Raw genomic sequence first — 23486 nt, 5'->3', positions numbered from 1 at the left:
CTTCTAAACAACTTAATCCTTACAACACTAAAAATAACAATCAACCTAGCCAAAGGAAGAAACCTTGTAGAAGCTCACTTAATCGAAAACATGCAGGCCACAGGATCGAAGCACCACTCAAAATAAGTAAAGCGAGCAGAAATAGATTTAGATGTTATCCAAGACCAAACCTTTAATTGAGCCAATGCGAACATTTTCGAAAGATCAATCGCTCCGCCTTTGAAAAAATGTTTATTCTCGTGCTTCTAAATTTCATTAACAACTGCAATCCAGACACTACCCCAAACAACATTTCCCTGGACAGAAGCATTTAACAAATTAAAATGCGAGAAGTGTGAAATAAGATCAACGTGATCAACTGACGTTATCCCCATCCATGCATAGCATTATTTCCAAACTAGCCAAGCAATCCTGCATTCAAAAAACAAATGATTTGTTGACTCCACTTCCACCCTGCAAAAATAATAAAGGTTGCTATCAATCGAGATCCCACGTTTTTCCAAGTTATCTTTTGTGGCAACCAAATTAAGCAACACCCTCCAAGCAATAGACTGGGCTAAAGGCAAAGCAAAAGTTTTCCATAGGGAGACAAACAGACTATCTCCCTTATAAGGACCTCTTAAAATAACATAGGCAGACTTTACCGAAAACTCACTATCCTTATCAACCTTTCAAACTCGATTATCTTCAATATTCAAGACAGGACCTTTCCATGCACCTCTTGTAACAATTGGACTTCCTGATATTTCTTCCAATAAACAGACATCTCCTTCACCCTAACTTCCACTCCCATTTATTCTTAAACCATTGTCCACAAGACTCTAAATTACCTTTCTTATTACCACACAAAGAAAATAGTCTTGGAAATTTGCTTTTCAAATCTTAGTTGCCTACCAAAACATCATTCTAGAACAAGATTTCTTTTTGGTTTCCCACTCTCCACTCACAACAGTTCTCAAAAAGTTTCTACCACATTCCTCCATCCCAAACCCCATTTAAATCTCTCCACCAATTGGAATTCTTAGCATTAATACTTTGTTCTTGCAAGTTTCTCCAACCTCCGTATTTTGACTCGAGAATTTCCTCTCACAAACCACTCTTTTCGATACCCATACGCCAAATCCACTTTCCAAACAGAGCTGCATTGAAAAGCCTTAAGTTCAAAATACTAAAACCGCCAGCTTCTCTAGGCTCGCAAACCTTTTTCCACAAAACCCACTATTTCCCTTCCTTCTGAACTCCAAACCCACATAAACCTTCTCTGAATTTTCTCAATCTCTTTTCTCAACCTCTGTATATATTAGCAAATTTTAATAGGCTTTTTCTTCAGTCCATTTTAGACCAACTTGTATTCAGAAAAAATAAATTATATACATTTCTTTCTCTTTTTAATATGCTTTGTATATATTTATACAGATACACATATGTACATTTTTGTACATATTTGAAATATAAGATGTAATTCTAAATAGGTATAAAGTATTATTTTTCTCGCTGTGTCTAAATAAATTTTTTTAGCTTACATGGCTTGTATGAGACCAGCAACTTAGAGTTTTTGAATGTATGAATTTTCTTTCTCTGCTCAAATTTTGTTATAAATTGCTAAATTCTGAAAGTTCACAACTTTGCTCCCCACCGTTGACACCCACCAATAAAGGCACAGAAAAACACCTAGCACACGGATGTGAATGTGTGTTCCATGAATGACATTAGTCCAATAAGTAAGGGGTAAATATGTAAAATAAACACAATTATGATTAAATAGTATTGTTTTTAACTCAGTTCTAACCAACTGCATCGTTTACTGTTACATCAGGGACAGATTTTTTTTTTCTTTATCAGCAAGATCAGTTTTATTTTTAAATGGATGCAAAAAATTTAAATGATAAAAAATAATAAACTTATACTACTTTTACCTTCTATCTTTTTTACTCTTCTATCCTTCTAATATTTTACAATGCAGGCAATGAAAAATCTTAGGTAGTTTTAAGATATAAAGATATTTTTTATCAGAAAAGGATTATTAACGTCAGATCTTTTATAAATATCTCAGTCTTGTTACATAATAAAAAACTGGTGGTTATGTATGTATATAATTTCCAAAATCATCAATGAAAACAAAATTTATATCTACATATAACTCACCAAATTCTTCTTTAAAATATTATCCAATATCATAAACAGTTTTGTTTACCACCATTACAATTAGATAATAATAAAATAAACAGAAAATACTTAACCCATAGTAAGATCAGTAACTAGTCATTTTCATTTAACTAAACAAAGTATTCATATTCCTTCAACTTGATTTGTAGAGCATATACTTGTAAGAGGTAGAAGTTTAAATATTTTAGATTTATATATCATAACGGTATTCTTTAAAACTTGTAATTTTTTTTCTACAATTTTAGAACTATGTACTAGATTGAGAAGGAATAATTAATTTTAGAATAGTGATTTATTTCAAGAGACTTTTATTCTTTTTCATGATATACCATCTACAAGTGGATAATCTAATATCAGTGACCTTAATTAAAATATTAATTTAAAAACTAATTTAAATATTAATAATACAAATTATTTTAAATATTAATAATTTTTTTACTTTATAAATAATATCTAATTTAATCAATATAATAATTAATTATATTTTATTTTTAAAATTAATTTTTATTTAATGAATTTTTTAAGTGTGTGAAAACTGCTAAACAAATATTTATTTTAGTTATAAAATTTTACTTATTGATGACCATCAATTTCAAGGTGAAATTATTATATTATACAATGTGTATGCAACACCATTCCAAGATCCAAAATAGAGCACTTATTATATATTCAAATAAAAATTCTGAACTCATATAAAAAACATGGCATAGTATTCATAGGTCTGTGACTTTTTATAGTTAAAACAAGGGTGAATATGTTGGGAAAGAGAAATACAGATAAAGTATTTATGACATTTATTTTTTTAGAATTATGATGTTATTTTACTGAGAATCATCATTACTATTCTTTCTCTTTTGGTTGATGTAATAGTTGTATCTGTGATGATACATACTTTATAGGATTTTGTTGATGATGCCCCAGCGGTAGTGACGCTGAAACTAAAACCAAGCCTATTGGTATGACCCCACTTATCTCTTTTGCAACTCAACATGCTAGGGCTAATTCATGTGCACTACTCGTTAGAGATAGTGATGAACATATTTGGGTATTCAGAACCACTAAGAAGCCACAATGGACAAGTGGCATGCAAAGTAATAGCTTTCTACAACTTCTAAGCATAGCTGGGAGTGACAGCCATCTTTTTAAGCAAAGTTAGGGTTACTTTGCAAGCATCTCCAAAAGGTAATAAAACACTCTCTGTAGAGCCTATAATATTACCAGAGATCTAACCAAATTCAATTCAGTGACCCCAAAGAAAAAGAAAAAGAATTTGTAGATATACACAGATATATAGATATGAATGAATCCTTTTGCAAAGGACAAAGGAAAACCAACGAAATTTAAAGATCTCTGCCGTTCTGCTATCACTGACAGGCATTTACATGTATGTGTGTATGAGAAAGTGATGTCTGAGGAGTCAAATCAGTAATGTATTCCCCAGATTTGTGTGTAAAAATGTATGTAACTAATGATTTTGGTTAAACTTAAGTGTGTTATTAGAGTCAAATTTATTTTCTTAGCATAATACAGAAATGGAATTTGTTGATTAATTGGTGGAGTTAAAGGTGTAACTAAAGACAAAATTAGGTATTAATTTCTTTTATGATCTGTGTTTGATTCCATCGATTTTAGGGACGAAGAGGTAAGTTGACTAGGCTTTGGACCTAGCAAATATATAGCAGCTTGAGTTTCATCTAGCTAGCCTCGTCCCATCTCTCCAACTATCTACTGCATTTAGACCAAAAGTCTTTTTACTCTTTTTGAAAACTGACAAAATCTTTTCAATTACTACAATAAAATTATTAAATATAAATAAATTTTAAAAATAATAATAATAATTAATTATAATATTAATTAAATTTAAAATTATTTTAGAATTTAAAAAAAAATATTAATATTTAATTTAATTTTTATTATTAATAAATAATTTTTAAATTAATATTTAATTAGTTATTATCAACTTTAAAATTTAAATAATTAATAAAAAAAATCTTAATAGATAATAAGATATCGATTTAAAAATTATTTAGTAATAATAAAATTAATTTAAATATAAATATATTTTTTAATTTTTATAAGACTATTTAATTTAATCAATATAATAATTAATTATTTTTTATTTTTAAATTAATTTTTATTTATTTAATGATTTTTTAATAATGTAAAGAAATTTAAAAAGTATAGATACTTTTCTATATATATATAAATGTTTTTGAAAAGGATAAACAATGTATTTTTGTAACATAATACATTTGTTTTAGTTTTTAGTTTAGAAGTTATTCTTTTTATTGTAGAATAGTAGTCTGTTTCTTAAATAATAATTTTCTCTAGTCTCCAAAGTTAATATTTCAATAATACTCGTTCATAATAATCATTTGTAACAAGTATTAACTATTGTATGTCTTAATAGTGTATGGAACACAATCTGGGTTGGGTGGTTAGCGAAATAGGGAATCACAGGAATAACATAATTTTCAAAAGAGAAGCGGCAGATGAGTAAGAAGTATTTTCTTTGATGCAAGTAAAGATTTGGTTTGGGTCTCTTTAAATTTTAGATCAACCTCATTTTCCTTTTCAGATTGGTGTCTAGAACCTATGTTGTGCATAAGGTTAATCACTTGAGTGTGTTAGATATAGCATGGGCAATGTATGTTTTAGTTAGTTTGAAAGACTTTAGGCAGGAATCGGTAGTTGGGTACCGTGTATATGGGTTGAACCACCCTGAAGTAGTTCTTATTTATTTATTTTCTATTGCTGATAAAAAAAAATTGTATGTCTTAATAGCTGAGGTAATTTTAATTGATAACTAATTTCAAATGTTAGTGATCCCAAAATTTTCTATAAATATAACTTTAAAAAGTAATAAAAAAAAAACTCAATAGTTAATTACTCACATATCTTAAGTTTTTCTGAAAATACATTATCACTCCATTTTTATACTTAAAACTCGAAAACTTCTTTTTGGAGATTATTTTTTAAATCTTTTATTGATGATTTCGTTGTAAATGACAACATATATGGTTTAAAATCAGGTAATATAGGAATTCTTCTTGCCTTTTATTCATATTACAAACTTCAGGATTTTCTCTCTTTTTCCTCATTAATATATAAGGTAAAGTTACCAAATGTAAGACTTTTGACTGAAATTTGTATGATAGTTAGAGTGTCCTTTGTTTTATTCTAATCTTATTACACATTGTCCTACAATAAACAATTTTCAGAAATAATGTTAATTAAAGTAGTTATTTTTTCTAGTGACATATATGGTTTAATTAGTCTTGAGGATTCATTAGTGCAATCTCTATGATCCTAAAAGTAAAATTTGGTTAGTATGTTTCTTACATAAAAGCTAATTCATTCTATAAATTAAATCATATGTTTCTTCCATTAACTGTGAAGTCAAGTTGAAGAAATAGGTACTTTTAATTCCGAACACGTGATCTACAGAACTTTTGATTGGTGAGTGTCAACCAAGCAACACTCATGACCTTGTTAGAATTAAGTAAGCCAATGTGTAGGGCACATGTTTTATCTTATTTATTATTTTTCTCTTTATTTTCTTGGATATTCTTCTTACTTATTTAATGACCAGTTATTCTTCTTCAAAATCATATAAAATAATATTATTCATACTGTGATAGTAGTTGCTATTATGTTTATGATATGGAGATATAAGAAAAAGTGTATAGAAAAAATAATAAATTATACTATTAATATAGCATTGAATGATATGTTACAGTCCATATATAGTTTAATTGGTTACAATGTCTCAATGCTTTTACTATTTTGAATCTCAAGACATGGTGTGGTCAGTCATGCCATTGCAGTCAATGCCATAAATACCACATTACTATACAACAAAAACAACTAATTACTATACAGCTCATCAAACCTTCTCATATGTATTGCAAGTTGTAAACCATGTTCAATATATTCAAATTACATGTAGTTAATTTTTGAGAGACAAAAAAAGTTAGTTACTCTACTTCAAGTTGTTATTAATTTTCTTTTATAAGTGATAAACAACTAAGTACATATTACATATTATCAAAATCTCTACAACTAAAGTTATTGAGTTTATTTTTTTATTGACAACAAATAAATTAAATAAAAGAAACGATTCCAACTTTTATAAAGGACTCAACATCCAATAAATTTTATCTCAAAAGTTGTTAGATTATCTTTTAATTAAAATTTAATTAAAAAAATACATAGTATTCTTAAATTTATCACGAATCATTAAATAAACTAGATTAGTAATATATATTTTTAAAAATATTGAAAAGTCATAATAAAAAAAATCAACCCTATAATTAAGAAGAGTGGGTGGGACCCTCTAGTGTGTCATTATAAGACAAAAACATTTAACACAGAGACTATACAAGTTATTTTTGTAAAAAAAAAAACACCATTTTTGTACCTTGGATACTAGTTGAAGCAAATGACCCTCTAATTAATCAACATGTACTTTGAGATTGCATTTGAGTGGTGAGATGTTGTCACGGGATGACCTTCCATGAACTATTGAATAGTTATGGTAACCAACGCCTCTTCCTCATGCATGGATAAATCCTAGATTTTTTAAAATCCAATTGCATTATTTGTTTTTGTCATTCTTTTACATTTTTGGAAAACAAAAAGGATAAGAAGATAGTGTTCCAATCCAAGACTCAAAAACCAAAAGCATCACCACAAAGAAACACTTTATCTTAATTATCTCATCCTAATAAAAGTTCATATTGTAATTTGTCAAAAAGTGAAAGCTTATCTTATTTTGATTTGATCCCTTCTTTCAAGTTTATCATTCTTTTTCTGTAATGTAGTAAATGGCCTGAAAATAAAAGAAAAACGACAAATTGTCTATGTCTGATATATAAATATTAATTTTGGCATTATGTAGATTTGGCCTTAAATGCTTGCTTCATCGAATCTTTATTTGATCATGGTTAATTTGATTTATCATTGTGAGTGATCTTGACTCAAAAGATGTGCATAATTCCTATAGAATAATTTGAAAAAATGTAGTTAATTGGAATGTAAAATAATCTTGTTATATTGTTCTAATAAGTTGGTTTGTTTTTCTGAGTTGGAATACCCTTATATATAATATTTGTGTGTGTGAATCATCACTAAAAAACACTATTATGATTAAAGTTGTAACCTTAAATATATTATTTCCTGGGTTGTTACTGCTTTGTTGTTTAAGAACTTTAAAAAAGTAAGTAATAATTTATTTTAAAATAATTATATAGAATTTTTGTCATTTAATTTACTAATTTTGATAAATCCAAAATATTTTTTTAATAAGTATGGTAGAGTTGCGTGTGCATGTGCGTGCGTCTTAATATTTCTATAATCTAATCAAATCTTTATATGGAATTAGTTTATTATTTTAAAAGAGCTTTTACATCTTCAGAGTTTTCAAAATTAATATACTAAAATAGCTGTATTCTATCATTTAAAGTTTGTCTTGAGAATAATTAAAACATGAAGATGGTCAAACTACTATAAGACCTAATTAGAGGTTTGAAGGGATTCAAATTCTTGGTCTTGTCACTTTCTTTTAAATAGATTTTGGTAAGATAAAAAGAAAACGAATTAGACATATCTACTAATTGAACATTGTATAGTGATAATTTAAATATAATGTACAATATGCTGTCTGTTATGTATTTATTGAGAAACAAATGTACTATGAAGTGCACTTTATTTTGAAAACCAAGATGTGAAATGTAAAGTGAAGTGAGTGGCATATCTTATTAGGTTATTAGATATAGTTGAAGATAAGAAAAAATGGTTGGATTGGATAGGAAGCATGCGTATTAATTAAAAAAGAACAGAAAGGAATGACAATGAACAGTGGTAAATGGAAATAAAGATGAGGAGATAGTAGTAGTACTGTGTGGAGGAGTGAATTGATTGCAAAGGGAAATTAATGGCAGAAGAGTGAGGTGGGTCACTAGGGTTGAACTCTGAAAGGGTTAGAAAACAAGATGGCTCTAACATAACATCTTGATTGCAGTACTGGCCCATAGTAGGGCTTGCTGCATTTTAAACACGCAGAGGCTTTAGAAAGAACAAAGATTTGATTTGATTTGATAGAGATAAAATGTGATCACGAAATGGAATTGTAGAAAACCGAGGACACTCTGTAAACCTTCTTAACTTTGAAAACAACAGGTGAATGAGCCAAAGCTAATCACTCCCATGCACACGTCCCTTTCGCTCTCCGTTCCCCCACCTCTGCCGCCTCTGCTACCTCTTTCTCTCACACACATCCATTGGGAATGCCAACCGTTCATTTATTTCTTTTTTATTTTCACTTCTCATTCTCTTTACTTCACACTTCTTTCAAATACATCTTATTCTATCTTCACAATATTCACCTCTATTTTTAGTTCATACAAATGGATTTTGGACTGAAAACCATCACTTAATTACAGTTAACAATTACTCCAGTGGAGATATTTACTACAAATATCTTGTCTCAAATGCAGGTTTTAGTGTCTTCTCATCAAATGTACTAACTTTAGTTTCATCACTTAATTGCAATTAGCAATCACTTGTATTGCACATTTTGTATAAAAAAAAGTTTGTAGTAACTTTATCTGTGTTTCTCAGTTCATATAAATAGACTTTGGTTTCATACCTTCACTTAATTGTAATTAGCAATCACTCATAAATATTTACTGTTTATATGCAGATTTAAGTATCTTCTTAATAGAAAATGGACTTTGGAGTCAAGTGTGTTTTGTTATACTAGGAGGAGGTCTATTGTGAAACTAAAACAAGTTCTTCTGCATAAAAGTGAAAGAAATTAAAATACACATGCTCACAGACAGGAATCAGAGGGTCTCTTTAATTTGAATATGACTGAATAATTTTTAAAATCATGTGAGGTGATTGCAAAATGTTTAGCAATATAATTTTTTTTTCCAAGAGTGTATCTCCTTTGATGCAACCATGCACATTTATGGTTATAATATGGCGGTGGGCTATAACAATTGTAATGGTATGCTGTAAGTTAAAACTACGACAATAATTAGGCTCACACATGCAAAAATGTTTGCATTCTCATCTTTTGTGTTAAAAGATCTTAAAATAAACACAGGTGAAAATGTGAAATTTTGCTGAGGTGAACAGTAAATCATTTTGAGATGACTAACAACACAATGGCACAAAAATATGGGGAGGTATATATATATATATATTATATGAAAATGCTGAGAGAAAAAGATCACTTTCTAGGTGTTTTGGATCCTTTAATACTTAAGTGGTATCTCTTCACCGTGTTTCTCTTTTCCTTTTCTTTCTCTCTTTGTTTTGTTTTGTTTGTTCTCCCTAACCAGCCTCTTTAATAGTAACTCAACAATCAAGAGGATCAGATCCATAGGAAGTTTATCTGTCTATCACCAAAACCGCGACTGATCAGTCAATCCCATCAATCAAATCAAATCATCAGAAAGAGAGAAAAGGGAATCAACAAAAAGAGGAACAACATGTCCTCCTCATCCACTTCCTTTTCACCGGACCAACACCTCTCTCCCTCCGACCAGCTCTGCTATGTCCATTGCAATTTCTGTGACACTGTCCTCGCGGTATCATCCATCACCCTCCTCTTCACTTTTCTCATCATCTCTCTTCTAATGCAATCAAACTGTTTCTTTCCCTTCACTTTACATCTCCCTAACATGCTCCTTCTTCTTGTTCTTTGTTCTCAAACATTTAGGTGAGTGTTCCTTGCTCCAGTTTGTTTAAGACTGTCACTGTGAGATGTGGTCATTGCACCAACCTTCTCTCAGTCAACATGCGTGGCCTGCTTCTTCCTTCAGCTAATCAGATTCACCTGGGCCACACCTTTTTCACTCCTCAAAATCTTCTGGTATATATATCTATGTGCATGTGTTAGTGAGACAAAGCTAGGTCTTTCAATTGATAGATTGTTTCTCTTTTTATTTTGTTAGTTATGCTCTAGAAGAATTGAAATGGTAACTGCAATCATCCAATTATATGAGTATTGGGTTTGATATTTCAGGAGGAGATTCGTAATGCACCTTCAACAAACATGGTGATGAATCAGATGCCAAACCCTAATGATTTGGTCATGCGCACCATGCGAGGAGGGCCAGAAGAAACCCCTAAGCCTCCATCTGCTAATAGACGTGAGAATTTTCTCTATTTTTTTTATGCTAATGAATGTTGAATAAGCCGCAAAAGTTTTCTTATAATTTTTTTCTTAACACTTTTTTCTTTCTTTGTGATCACCTAAAAATTAAACCTCCACCTGTTTCTCATGTTTATTTTTCATTTCTTTTTCTTAAGTTTCCTTTTCTTATTTCTCATGTGAGGTGATCAGAGATCCTTCTGATACCAGAAAAGAAAAGCTAGAGGAAAAGAAAAGGAAACTCTTCTGATACCATTCAGTCCATTTCACACTTCTTTTAAGCTCACAGTGGTATCACTTAACCCATAAAGGAAGAAAAGCAAAACCTAAAAATTGTTCTATGCCTGTCAAAACTCACTTGTCAATCTAAACAGTGACCAAGGTTTCTTGGTATGCTGCAAGTGGCAAAGAGAGAACAATCTTTAGCACATTTATCTCATGCATTGCCTTTTTTCCCCTTTCCTGTATTAATGTACACTGTAGTGAGTCACGAGAAATCCAGCTTTCTGTTTTTAAAATTGACTAAACATGAAGTTTCCATTATTTTTCAAAATTGAAGCAACACATTCCCATATTATTTGTTCTTCTCAATTACCACAGTAAAATTTCAAAGGGTGAAAAGAAAACCATTTTTTTCTCTTAAAGGAGATAAAAGAAATCAAATCAAGAATATGTTAACTCATTTTCTTTCTCTTTGCGTCTATGCATGTCTCCTTACATGCATACACTGAGTGAGACAGAATCCTCCCCCGAAAATATAGTGCTGAATCAATTGGGAGAGTGATTGTTAAAGATAATGATGAGGTAATGATAGAATAGAGAGAAAGAAGGGATAGAGAGAGTGTGTGCATTAAGCAATAAGGTCAGCCAAGTTATTTAATGTTCCTGTCTGTTTGCCTGTGCATTGTCCGTGTGTTGCATGTCCAGCTCCAGAAAAGAGACAGAGAGTTCCATCTGCTTACAATCGCTTCATCAAGTAAGTTTAGTAACATCAATTTTCCTGCTGTTATGTTCATTCTAATTACCAGTTTCTATTAATTTGGTAACACCCATCAAAAAATTAATGCAGTAGTAACTCAAATCTTTATCCTTTATCATGTCTATTAAAGTAAATCTTTGTTGACTTTTGGATCATTTAATTTGTAGGGATGAGATCCAACGTATCAAAGCTGGGAACCCTGATATAAGTCACAGAGAGGCCTTCAGTGCAGCTGCAAAGAATGTGAGATCCAAGGAGATTCTAAACCTTACTCTCTTAGGGACATTACCCATTCTAGATTATTTTCAAATTTTACTAATTGAAGAGTTTTCTTTTGTTTAATCCAGATATCTAAACTAGTACTTGTTGAATTGTCGGTTAAATGTTTTGTTCTTTCTCATGTGGGGTCCATATTTTTTTCAGTGGGCCCATTTTCCACACATTCATTTCGGACTTATGCCTGATCATCAACCCGTGAAGAAAGCTAATGTTCGTCAGGTACTTGAAACCCTAGCTACTGTTACCTCTTCTTCCTTTGGCAGCACATATCAGTGTCAAAAGGGACTCTTATTTCTAGGGTTTCTAATCTCAAATATTTCTTTATGTGTGTCTAGGAAGCAGAGGATGTTCTTATCAAAGATGGGTTTTTCGCACCAGCTAATGTAGGTGTCTCTCCCTTCTAGAGGTGTTCATTGTACGGTTTCAACTTTGTTCATGTCTTTACTTAAGTAACTGTACTAGAACTTATCTTATGCATATTATGTTTTGCACTTGTGTTTGTACTTCTCAGTGTTAAAAGTTGTTAGTTTATGTTACAATCAATGGTTGAAGAATTAATTCTGATGAAGCTAGATTAGTTCTGAAGATCTAAGATCATTTATTTTCTGTTACAACATTTTTATGTTTTGTTTATTCTAATTTCCCTTTTGAGGATCGAGTTTCTTTGTTGTAATCATTTTTCACCTAACATACGAGATTAAATTTGGTGTTCTAAAGATAAAAAAATACTTTGTTTCTTTTGAATCTACATAGTATTTTAAACTACTTAATCATGAAACATCTTCTAATCTAATCACATTTTTTTAAATTAATAATGAATCTATTATAGAGATTATTTTCAGTCTTTGCCACTTTAGTTTTTTTTTTAGCATAACTTTTTTCTTTATACTTGAAATTTGTGATATAAATTATATTAAGGTGGAATTGTGATTTAGTTATAGTATATAATTTTAAGTGAGGTAACAAGTTTAATTAAATATTCATGGCCACTTGATTACATGAGAAGGAATAAGACATGCTTAATTTTCTTGTAAGATTGTTTTAAGCATGTATAGTTCGTAAAAATGAAAAAACAAAATTGAAATGCTTCCTAAAGTGAAGAATGAAATTTTGGAATAATAAAGGGATGGTGAGAAAATTTCAAAAAAGCAGAACAAAATATAGTAACTCATAAATTTAAAATAATAAATTACAAAAAAAAATAAACAATAAATGAAGAAAGAAAATAATATCATAGGTGTCTTTTCTGAATCTACATTAAGAAGACCTACAAACTTATTTGATAAACTATTTGGATAAATAATTTTATATCACAAATTTATTAAATCCCTATATATAAAAAAAAAATTGACAGATAGGTATAAATCATATTACCTACAATACTTAGGATGTAATTGTGGAATTGTGACTGGTATGAAATGTGTCTAGTTGTCCATTATCAATTTTTACTAAAAAAACTGCTTTTTAGTCTATTTATATTTGTGAGGCCTCATGGGTTATTGTGTTGGGACTTGTTTGGTTGGTTAATTCAAATTTGTAAATAGCTGTAAATGAACTATATGTATATATACTTAACAAACATTTAGAAAATTAATATTAAAGATTATTGACAATACTAGCTGGAGTTTCAAGTCTTAATTTTTTTTTTATAGAATTCATTCTATCATATTATTTTTAAGATCTAATAATCATTTATTAGAAAATAAATATTTTACAAAACCTTTATTTGATATTTTTTTTCTTATTATTTAAGATTTTATTACAAAACGTTTAAGATAATTTTTTTATTATTATTTAAGATTTTATTTTAAATTTTAATTCTTAAATTTTATCACATTATAAAATCTTATAAAACTTAAATTTTAAATTTATCATATATACAATGAAAATGCTAAAGAATTATATAAAGTTAAATATAGATATAGATGCTAAAGAATTTTTTTTCTTATTATTTAAGATTTTATTACAAAACGTTTAAGATAATTTTTTTATTGTTATTTAAGATTTTATTTTAAATTTTAATTCTTAAATTTTATCACATTATAAAATCTTATAAAACTTAAATTTTAAATTTATCATATATACAATGAAAATGCTAAAGAATTATATAAAGTTAAATATAGATATAGATGTTCACATAGCATAACCTTATTTAGTTTAGAGGAGAATAAAAATTAGAGACAAAAGAACCGATGAAGTGTGTTGGAAAAAAAAAATGAAATGTACTATAGTTTCTCATTTACAGATACTAATATCTTTATTTTATTTTATATTTATATATTCTTTTATTATACTTTCCATTTCTATTCTATTTTTCATCATTTTCAACTGAATCAGTTTATTTTTATTTTCCTTATTATTAACAAAAAAATAAGTTTACAAATTTAGAAAAATGTCATACATACACACATATATATATATATATATAACTTATTCATAATATTGAATCATTTAACATTTTTTAAAATAAAAAATTATTTCCTTTTTAAAAATAGTAGAATGATATAATTAGTCTTTAAACTAATAAAATGTTACATAAATTCTTAAAATAAATGATTTATTTTTATTTAGAAACTGGATAATAATACCCTGAAAAAAGAAACACTAAAAAAGTACAAATTTGATAGCTTCTATGTACTGTTCAAAACTTCAAGTAAGGATTATGCTACCTTTTTTCCTGTATTTATATTAAACAAAATAGCTAATATTTTTATTTTCTTTTTCCTCATTTATAGTTTCTCATGTACTACATTTTTTTATTTAAAAACATGAAGCATAAATAATGTTCATATTTATTTACAATTGTTAAGGTTTGAGACATGCACAAAAATGTTCTGATCAGTATTTGCACATATTAAATAAAAAACTAATATTTTTACTTGTATCTTCTTCACTGATCTGGGTTGTATAAGGGTTGGGACACCCCTGAAGTGTCCCTTTTAATTTCATTTAATTCTTTGCTGATAAAAAAAAAAAATCTTCTTCACTGATCTATTTGATTCCTTTTATTCTTTTATTTCTCTGCCAAACACATCATGCATATACTTTGAGCAGGAGAAAGGCTATGGAAGGCTGTGAATTGAAAGCTGATATGTTAGTGCTACCTATACACTAAAAAAAAATCATCAAATAAAAACTAATTTTTAGAAATCAAAATAATTAGTTCAATAGTAACTAAATTAGATATCATTTTAAAAATTAAAACAAAAATTAGTTTCTAAATTAGTTTTTATTATTGTTAAATAGTTTCTAAATTGGTATCTAATTAGCAACCAAGGTTTTAACTACCAATTATTTAGTTTCTAAATTTGATCTCTAAAGTCTTGGTTGCTAATTAGATACCAATTTAGAAACTATTTAACAATAATATAAATTAATTTAGAAACCAATTTTTGTTTTAGTTTCTAAAATGATCTCTAATCTAGTTACTATTGCAACTAATTATTTTGATATCTAAAAATTGGTTTCTATTTCATGATTTTCTTGTAGTGATATATTAGAGGTGTACTAACTGATAGAGCTGGGATAAACAAGTTTCACTTTACTTACTACATATATTTTTATTCAATTTGAAAAGATTAATATCTCTTATATATATATATATATTATTTAATATGATAATATAAATTTTTTTTTATATATATATATATTTATTTATATATCTCATGAAAGAGTTTTACATTATCAAATTGGAAGATATTGTTTTTAACATGCCGCATAATAATTTAGAATTTATCCTACTTTGCTGAATATTTTTATAAGATAGTTGTGTGTTTTCCCAGAAAAATATGAGTTAAATATATATATATATATATATATATATATATATATATATATAAAGGTATAAAAAAATAAAAAAGACAAAAAAAAGTTGAGAAAAAATTTAATAGACCTGATTAGTGATGTGATAGATAAAAAAATAAAAATTCGAACAACTTCGTATAGGTGATTGATGGGTGAATACATCTTATTTTAAAATTTATTTATATTTATTTTTTGAGACATTTATTTATATTACTTTTTTAGACTTTTTTTCAGATAATAGCACATATTTGTATAAAGATTATCTAAGTAGACTATTTTCCATTTTATTTTTCAAACTAGAACCTTCTATTATTTATAGGTGAGAATTTGGTAATTGTAAGAAATAACAAAGAGAGGATATATGCAGAGAGCAAAGACAGATTGTATGAAAAGACAAGGAAAGAGGAGAAGTGTATTATGTATTAAGAAAAAGAAAATACAAGGCTTTATAAAGGACATGACACATAATAACAATTTTTTTATTAACTAATATTTCTCCTTAAATTAATTGTTGAACAACCATTAGTTTATTCCGAAATGAGTGAAAAGAAGAAGCAGACAATGACTTAGTAAGTATATTAGCTATTTTAGTAAGTATATTAGCTATTTGAGTGGTTCTAGGAATATGAGTAAGGTGGAGTTGCTTCTGCTTAATAGAATCACGTACAAAGTGAAGATCTAAATCAAAATGTTTTGTCTTGGAGTGCATGACAAGATTAACATGTTTTGTCTTGGAGTGCATGACAAGATTAGCAGCAAGAAGAGCAGTTCCAAGATTATCAGTATAGATGGATGGAAGTGGAATTGGAATTAATACATAGCTCATGAAACAGATTAGTTGTCCACTTTATTTATGCTAGGGTATTAAGCTTCAATAGTGCTTCATGAGACTATCTTTTGTTTGTTGGATGCCCAAGCTAAGGATTGTTGCCAAGAAAGACTGTATACCCAGTGGTGGATTTTCTATCATTCGGATCTGAACCCCAATCAGCATCAGCATAGGCTTGAAGATTAAGTTGAGAGGACTTGCGAAGGAGAAGACCATGAGTCTGAGAGCGTGCAAGGTAGAGGAGAATTCACTTTACGACCTTCTAGTGATGTTGTTGAGGATGGTGCATAAATTGACAGACCTTATTGACACTGTAGGAGAGTTCGGGACTTGTGTGATAAGATGATATTAAAGGGGAGCCGACGGCAGACCGATATAGCGAGGCATTGTCAAAAGCTGTAGTGCCATCCCAAGATAAATGAGTAGAAGAAACCATGGGTGTAGGCTGAGATTTTGACAAAGTCATGCTTGATTTATGTAAAAGATCTTTAATATGTTTATTTTGTGAAAGATGAAGAAAGTCATCAACTGTCCACGATGTTTCCACACCAAGGAAGTAATGAAGCTTGTCGAGATCTTTGAGGCCAAAATTATTTTGAAGTGACTGTATAAGAGATTTGATAGCAATATACGAACTTCTTGTGACGATAATATCATCCACATAAATGAGGACAAACAAAGTAACGTTATTGTGAGACTTAATGAATTACGAAGAATCAGATTTAGTAAATTAAAAACCAAAGGATGAAAGGACAATACTTAACTTCAGAAACCATGATCTTGGGGCTTGTTTGAGGCCATAAATAGCTTTGTGTAGCTTACAAACAAGATTGGAATTTGCAAATTCAAAACCAAGGGGCTGAAGCATGAAGATGTTTTCTTGCAAAATCACCATAAAGAAAAACATTATTAATGTCTATTTGATTAATATGCCAATTATATGATAAAACTAGGGTGAGAATAATGCGTATTATAGTTGGCTTGGCTACAGACTAAATGTTTCAGAGTAATCCAAACCTTCAAGTTGATGAAAACCTTTGGCAACCAACCTCGCTTTGTGCCTGTGTAAGGTGACATCAGGATTGTATTTATTTTTAAAAATTCACTTGCAACCAATAGGTTGAATGTCAAGAGGTAAAGTAGTGATATGATTCCAATAACATGATATGGATATGATATGAACATGTTATGGATTCAACAAGAGTTGGAATATGATTAGGCACTTTTTAAGAATTGGATCAATGTTCTTAACATTCAAGAACTCACCAAAACACAAAAACCAAGCCAAACTCACATAGCAACCCATTTTGAACAACAAACCCATGGATAGAAACTCAAGAACACAACATATAGCATTTATACCCATGGAGGACGTGACCAAAACAACAAGAACAACCAATTTGCACCGATTAAAATTGAATATAAGTGCAGCAAATGAAAGAGGACATCATAAGGAAGAGATTGCACCGATTGAAAGTGAAAACAAACAAGTAGAACAAAAATGGGTAATTTGGAATGAAGGGAAAATGGACTTATGTGGATGAAGCTCTTGGAATGTGCACGCCACTTGAAGGATGGTTGGCTTCAAGATGAGTGTTGTTGCCACCACTTGAGAGCCCAAGAATTAACTCAAGATAAGACTAGAAGAGAAGAAGACACAAGTCTCTCTCACTCACTCACCAAATTGGTAGAGGTTCTTTACTCTCAAAAATCAATCTTATTATTTCAAAGACCTAAGCACCCCTTTTATAATAGAGAGGGCTGATCACAAATGTACAAGAGAAGCTTGAAAGGTTGCCTTTTAACTCCTTTTATTCTAGCGCCTAAAGGAGTATGAAGAGACACCTTTCTAGATTTTTCCAGAAACTAGCGCCTAAAGTGTTGTGTCTTTAAGGTTTCCCTCTTTAGCACATCCTAAAGCTATTCTATATTATTTACAAATTTATACAAAAGAAACTATAAAGAGAGATATTAATTAGACCCCATTCTTGAATGCTTGTAGTCTTCTTGTTGGCTTTAGGCTTGGTCCTCTCTTTATTTAATTCTTCTTTAATTTTTGAGAAGACTAGAAGGAAGAACTTTAAATGCTTGGGTGGATGGCCCTTCCTCCATTAGTGAAATCCTCTCTTACTTGATCTCCATCAAGTAGTCAAGGACCAGGTTTGGTTTGCACATAAAACTTTGTATTCTTCATGCATGACAACATACCGGTGAGGTTGTTGAAGAGCATCGTTAATTGTTGTGGGAACAAAAAAAGATTGCACAAATGTAGTGTAGGTTTTGGGTTTGAATATACCAAACTTCCCATGAGTAATCATGAGATGGTTGTTTTGAATGAGAAGGGAAGACGACGGATTTGCAAAAGAGGTTAGAGATGGAGATACAAACAAAGAATGAGTGATAACAGTAGTGTCATCAGAAGAAGGAATAGTAGGAGAAAATGGTATTAAAACAATAGTTGATGGAGGAGTAGAAATCATATCAAGATTTGTAGAAGAAGATATAGTAGAAAAATGTGACGGAAAAGGGAAAATAGTTTCATCAAATAAAACATGAAGACTAATATAAAGTTTACCAGTTGGTGATAAGCATAGGTAGCCATTATGTGTAAGACTGTAACCAATAAACATGCAAATAGTTGAGCGAAAAGCAAGCTTATGTTTGTTATATGGTCTTAGTAAAGGGTAGCCTGCACAACCAAAAATTTTAAAGAAATTATAGTTAGGTTTTCTTTAAAAATCATATGATATGGGTTGTGATAGTGAATGCTAGAAGAAGGTAAACACAACATACAGGTTTTAAAGAAATTTAATTTTTCCGAACTCACTCCAATATTGTAGAAAAATAATTTTGATAAAGTTTTTCACACCAAAATTAGGACAAATATTCTTAAATTTATTTTATTGTTCCACTATCACCCATTATGAAGAAAAAAAACCCCAAAATTCATCCACTACAAACACTACAAAAAAATTATGAAATAGAAACTAATTTTAGAGACAAAAAATAATTTAATTAAATTAGAGACCAATTTAAAAATTAAAAAAAATTAGTTTCTAAATTAGTTTCTATTATTGTTAAATAGGTATCAAATTAGCTACCAATGTTTTAACTACTAATTATTTAGATTCTAAATTGGGTAGCAAAAATCTTGATTGATAATTAGATACCAATTTAGAAACCATTTAACAATAATATAAACTAATTTAGAAATCAATTTTTTTAATCTCTAAAATATTCTATAATTTAGTCACTATAACAATTAATTATTTTTTATCTCTAAAATTAGTTTTTATTTAATGATTTTTTATAATAAAAATTCATCCCAAGTGAAGTTTTAGATGCTAAAATCGGAAAATGAATATTGAGATTGGGAGCACCAGACTCATACGCTCAGCTATGCTCCAGTAATGAAAATAAAATAAAAAATCCTAGAAGTTGCCCCATAACTGGATTCCGGGATTAATATTTTTCCCAAAAATGCAAAAGACAAAGTAAAATTTTGGCTCCATATAAAACCAAATTTCGACCACTGGAAAACCCACATCTCTTCTTCACTACAAAAAAGAAAAATTAAGAATTACCCCAAAATCTGGCCCAAAAACCAAAAAAATAGATGAAAATTCGGCTCCTCAGGAACCAAATCCAAAGTGGTCCGCTTGAGAAATTATTGGAAAAATTCGTACTATTCACGGAAAAAAAAATCTTCTTTTCATATGATTAAAATACTTTTATAAGTTAAAATTAAAGATAATTAAAAAAAATCTATTTTGATTTAATTAAATATATTTAAAGATGAAATTGTGAAAGAAGTTTTTAAACTATTAATATCTTAAATATAATAATAATTCTAATAATATTATCTCAAACAAATTTAAGATAAAAGAATCTTAAATAATTGTGGTTATTATATTATCTAATCCATATTCAACATATCTATCAAAATATTTCATTAAAATAAATTTACCTTTTTATTAAAATTAAGAAATAAATTCATTATTCTATATAAAATTCTATGATAACATTGAGCTCAGCAACTCCTTTAAAGAAAATTATCATAAAATATAAATATTAAAAATGATAAGATTAGCATCGACATGATAATTTCTGTTGTTAAGTAGTTTTTTTATATAATTGATTTTATTATGGATGAATGCTAATGTTATTTCTTTTATTCCTAAACTTCCTTAAGCAGATTGTGTGAATGATTTCAAATTTATTGTTGTTTCTAATTTCAGGTTCTAAATCATTTTTAAAATTCTCGCTGATAGGCTTGCTTTGATACCTAGCAAAATTATTTCTTCGAATCAAAATGGTTTTGTTAGGGAAAGGAAAATTAAGAATTGTATTTGCATTATTTCTAAAGTTATTAATATGTTATCTGAAAAAGTGAAGGGTGGTAATGTTGCTTTTAAATGGACATTAAGAAATCTTTTGATTTTGGTATTATTAGCTGAACATTTTAATTCAAGTTCTTTAATCGTTTGACTTTCATCAAATTTTCAATTCTTGGATTCTAAATATTTTGCAGTCAACTCATATAAAGATATCTTAAATAGAGATTATAGAGGAGACACAATAATTAAGCTCACTCAACCAAGCCCCAAATAATGTTAGAAGCAAACTGCAGCAGCCAAGATTCGAACCCACATTTTGCACTGGCTAGGACTCGAACCCAAGCCCATAGGACTTGAAACCAAGCCCCAAATAATGTTAGAAGCAAACTGCAGCAGCCAAGATTCGAACCCAAGTCTTTCCAGTGACCAAGGGAAGCAATGACCACTAGACCAGACAAGTTCTTTGGTCATATTATCATTTTTATTATACTTATTCATATTATTAATATTTATTAATGTTATAATTAATGTTATAATTAATATTATTATTAACATTATATTCATATTATTAATGTTATAATTAATATTATTATTAACATTATATTCATATTATTAATATTAATTTTGATATAAATATACATTTAGATATTTATTGTGTGTGTATAGTAGTTTTATTTGACTTGAGTAATATTACTTTTATCCGGATATAGATAGATAGAGAGAAAAAGGAAGAAATTATATAATATTAATATAACTTTAATACTATAAATACATATATATTGATTAATATATTTCTTTATTTAATCATTAATTTTTTAAAACTCATGGTTAAATTTAAATTTACTTTCATATTATATATATATATATTAATATAAAATTATTTGATATCTTATTTTCAAATATAGGTTATTATAGGTAGTTGTGAAGTTTTTGTTAGATGGCTATATAGGTGCTTGTATCTTACACTTCTTTTCTGATTTGAGATTCTTGTATAAGGAGTGAAATATCCTTAAAATGTTTTGTTTAATTTTTTTTATTCTTTGTCGATTAAAAAAATCTTATTTTCAAATATTTACTTACATAGATTAAAATTGATATAATGTATAATTTTTAAAATATTTTAAATTATAAATTATTTAATCACTTTGTCATTATGATTTATATTATATATTAGTAGAAAAGGTTATTTAGTAACAACCTTTTACATAGATTTATGGAATAATTAATATAGTTTAAACTATAATGATATGCTAACTAGTAATCTGTATTAGAGATTTAATTAATAGTTAATGTAAAAGTCATCATTTTATGTTAAAAGATAATATTTTTTGTTGACAATATTCTTTACTATAACACACAAGTAAAACCAACTACCTATAATGAACTTAATTAAGTCAATATGATCGTAAAATAATAATTAATATGATAGTTGATTTTAATGTAATAGGTAATATGATGACTATGAGTATGACATATATTAAATTTGATTCATACTAATAGATAATATAATAAATTATGTTTAGATTCAAGTAGATTATAGATAAATTAAATGTGATTCATATGTTAATATTGTTAGTATCATTAATATTGTTAGTATTATTATTATTGTTAGTATTATTAATATTGTTAGTATTATTAATATTGTTAGTATTATTAATATTATTAATATTGTTAGTATTATTAATATTATTAATATTATTAATATTGTTAGTATTATTAATAATAATAAGTATAATAAAAATCATAATAAAATTAAAGAATTTGCTTGGTGTAGTGGTTAAATTTTACTTGGTTGCTGAAGGATTGCTGAAGGAACCTGGCTTCGAATCCCATTCACTGCTAATTTTATTTTATGGTGCTAATATTTACATACGGAAAAAATCCGTATGTAAACCTATTACATACGGATTTTGATTCACGCTCCATGGCGCCAAAAATTACATACGTATGTAATACCTGTTTACATACGGAATTTAATCCGTATGTAATGTTGATTTTACATACGGAATTTAATCCGTATGTAATGTTGATTTTACATACGGATTTTGATCCGTATGTAAAAATCCGTATATAATGTTGATTTTACATACGAATTTTGATCCGTATGTAATAATCTGTATGTAATTCGCTTTTTTCTTGTAGTGGCTAGTCTTACCTCTCCAAAGTCCCTAATAACTAGATTTTGTAATGCTTCACTGTTGTGGGTAGCATGAAATGAAGCATCAGAATCCATGACCCAGGAATCCACACTGCTATCCGCGCAACAGACTAAAAGGTCCTCGTCCGCAAAATCTTGTGCAATGCTGACTTGTTTATCATTTGGGCATTGATTCCTGAAATGCCCCACCTCCTTGCAATTCCAACATGTTACACTTGAGCAATCCTGAGTCTTTGACTAACTCTTTCTTCTGATTTTGCTCCCACTACCTCTGATATTTCTCTTACCTCTAATGACATTTAGCGATTCACTAGATAATTCCCCAGAACTCCTTATTCTGACGTTCTCGCCAAGAACGAGATCACGAATCTTCTCAAAAGTGAATCCATCGGGTCCTGTTAAACTGGTAATTGTTGTAACCGTTCTGGACCAACCGTCAGGTAATGACGATATCAGTAGTAAAGCTTGAACTTCATCATCGAACTTAATGCCCACTGATGTATGTTTGGATAAGATCGAATTCATTTTATTGATGTGCTTAGTAACTGAACTGGCAAATCCTAAATTTGCATTTTTCACCAATTGAAATTTGTACCATCGATTTTTTCAATTTGGAACTTCCCGTCTTCTGCCATCTCAAACGACTAGACAAGATACTTAGTGCAACTAATTTCAGATCTTGGCCATTTTTTTTTAAATCAAGAACACAAAAATTGCACCACCCAAAATCACTCACAAACAGACCTAGTCGTAGTCCCCACTGCATTTGA

The 23486-nt window shown here is 28.8% G+C and overlaps 1 protein-coding gene across 1 annotated transcript; it reads left to right on the top strand.

The window, feature by feature from the left end:
• Window positions 1-9398: 9398 nt before the first annotated feature.
• Window positions 9399-12173, top strand: LOC137819329 (axial regulator YABBY 1). The gene is made up of 8 exons (XM_068623135.1): window positions 9399-9442; window positions 9528-9764; window positions 9896-10048; window positions 10202-10328; window positions 11258-11306; window positions 11477-11552; window positions 11733-11807; window positions 11924-12173. Exons 2-8 carry the CDS (start codon window positions 9666-9668, stop codon window positions 11990-11992), a joined length of 648 nt encoding a protein of 215 aa, XP_068479236.1. The 5' UTR covers window positions 9399-9442; window positions 9528-9665; the 3' UTR covers window positions 11993-12173.
• Window positions 12174-23486: the final 11313 nt, after the last annotated feature.

Source organism: Phaseolus vulgaris, chromosome 10 (assembly GCF_000499845.2).
Source record: "Phaseolus vulgaris cultivar G19833 chromosome 10, P. vulgaris v2.0, whole genome shotgun sequence".
NCBI classification, from domain to species: Eukaryota; Viridiplantae; Streptophyta; class Magnoliopsida; order Fabales; family Fabaceae; genus Phaseolus; species Phaseolus vulgaris.
The sequence above is the reverse complement of the archived record's forward strand: the minus strand, read 5'-3'. Positions and strand labels throughout refer to the sequence as shown.

Bases quoted from the DNA above. Each gene is read 5' to 3' on its own strand.
- LOC137819329 (XM_068623135.1), top strand. From the start codon at position 9,666: ATGTCCTCCTCATCCACTTCCTTTTCACCGGACCAACACCTCTCTCCC. The intron at 10,329-11,257 runs GTGAGAATTTTC...TTGCATGTCCAG, and splicing joins GCCTCCATCTGCTAATAGAC to CTCCAGAAAAGAGACAGAGA. The intron at 11,808-11,923 runs GTACTTGAAACC...ATGTGTGTCTAG, and splicing joins AGAAAGCTAATGTTCGTCAG to GAAGCAGAGGATGTTCTTAT.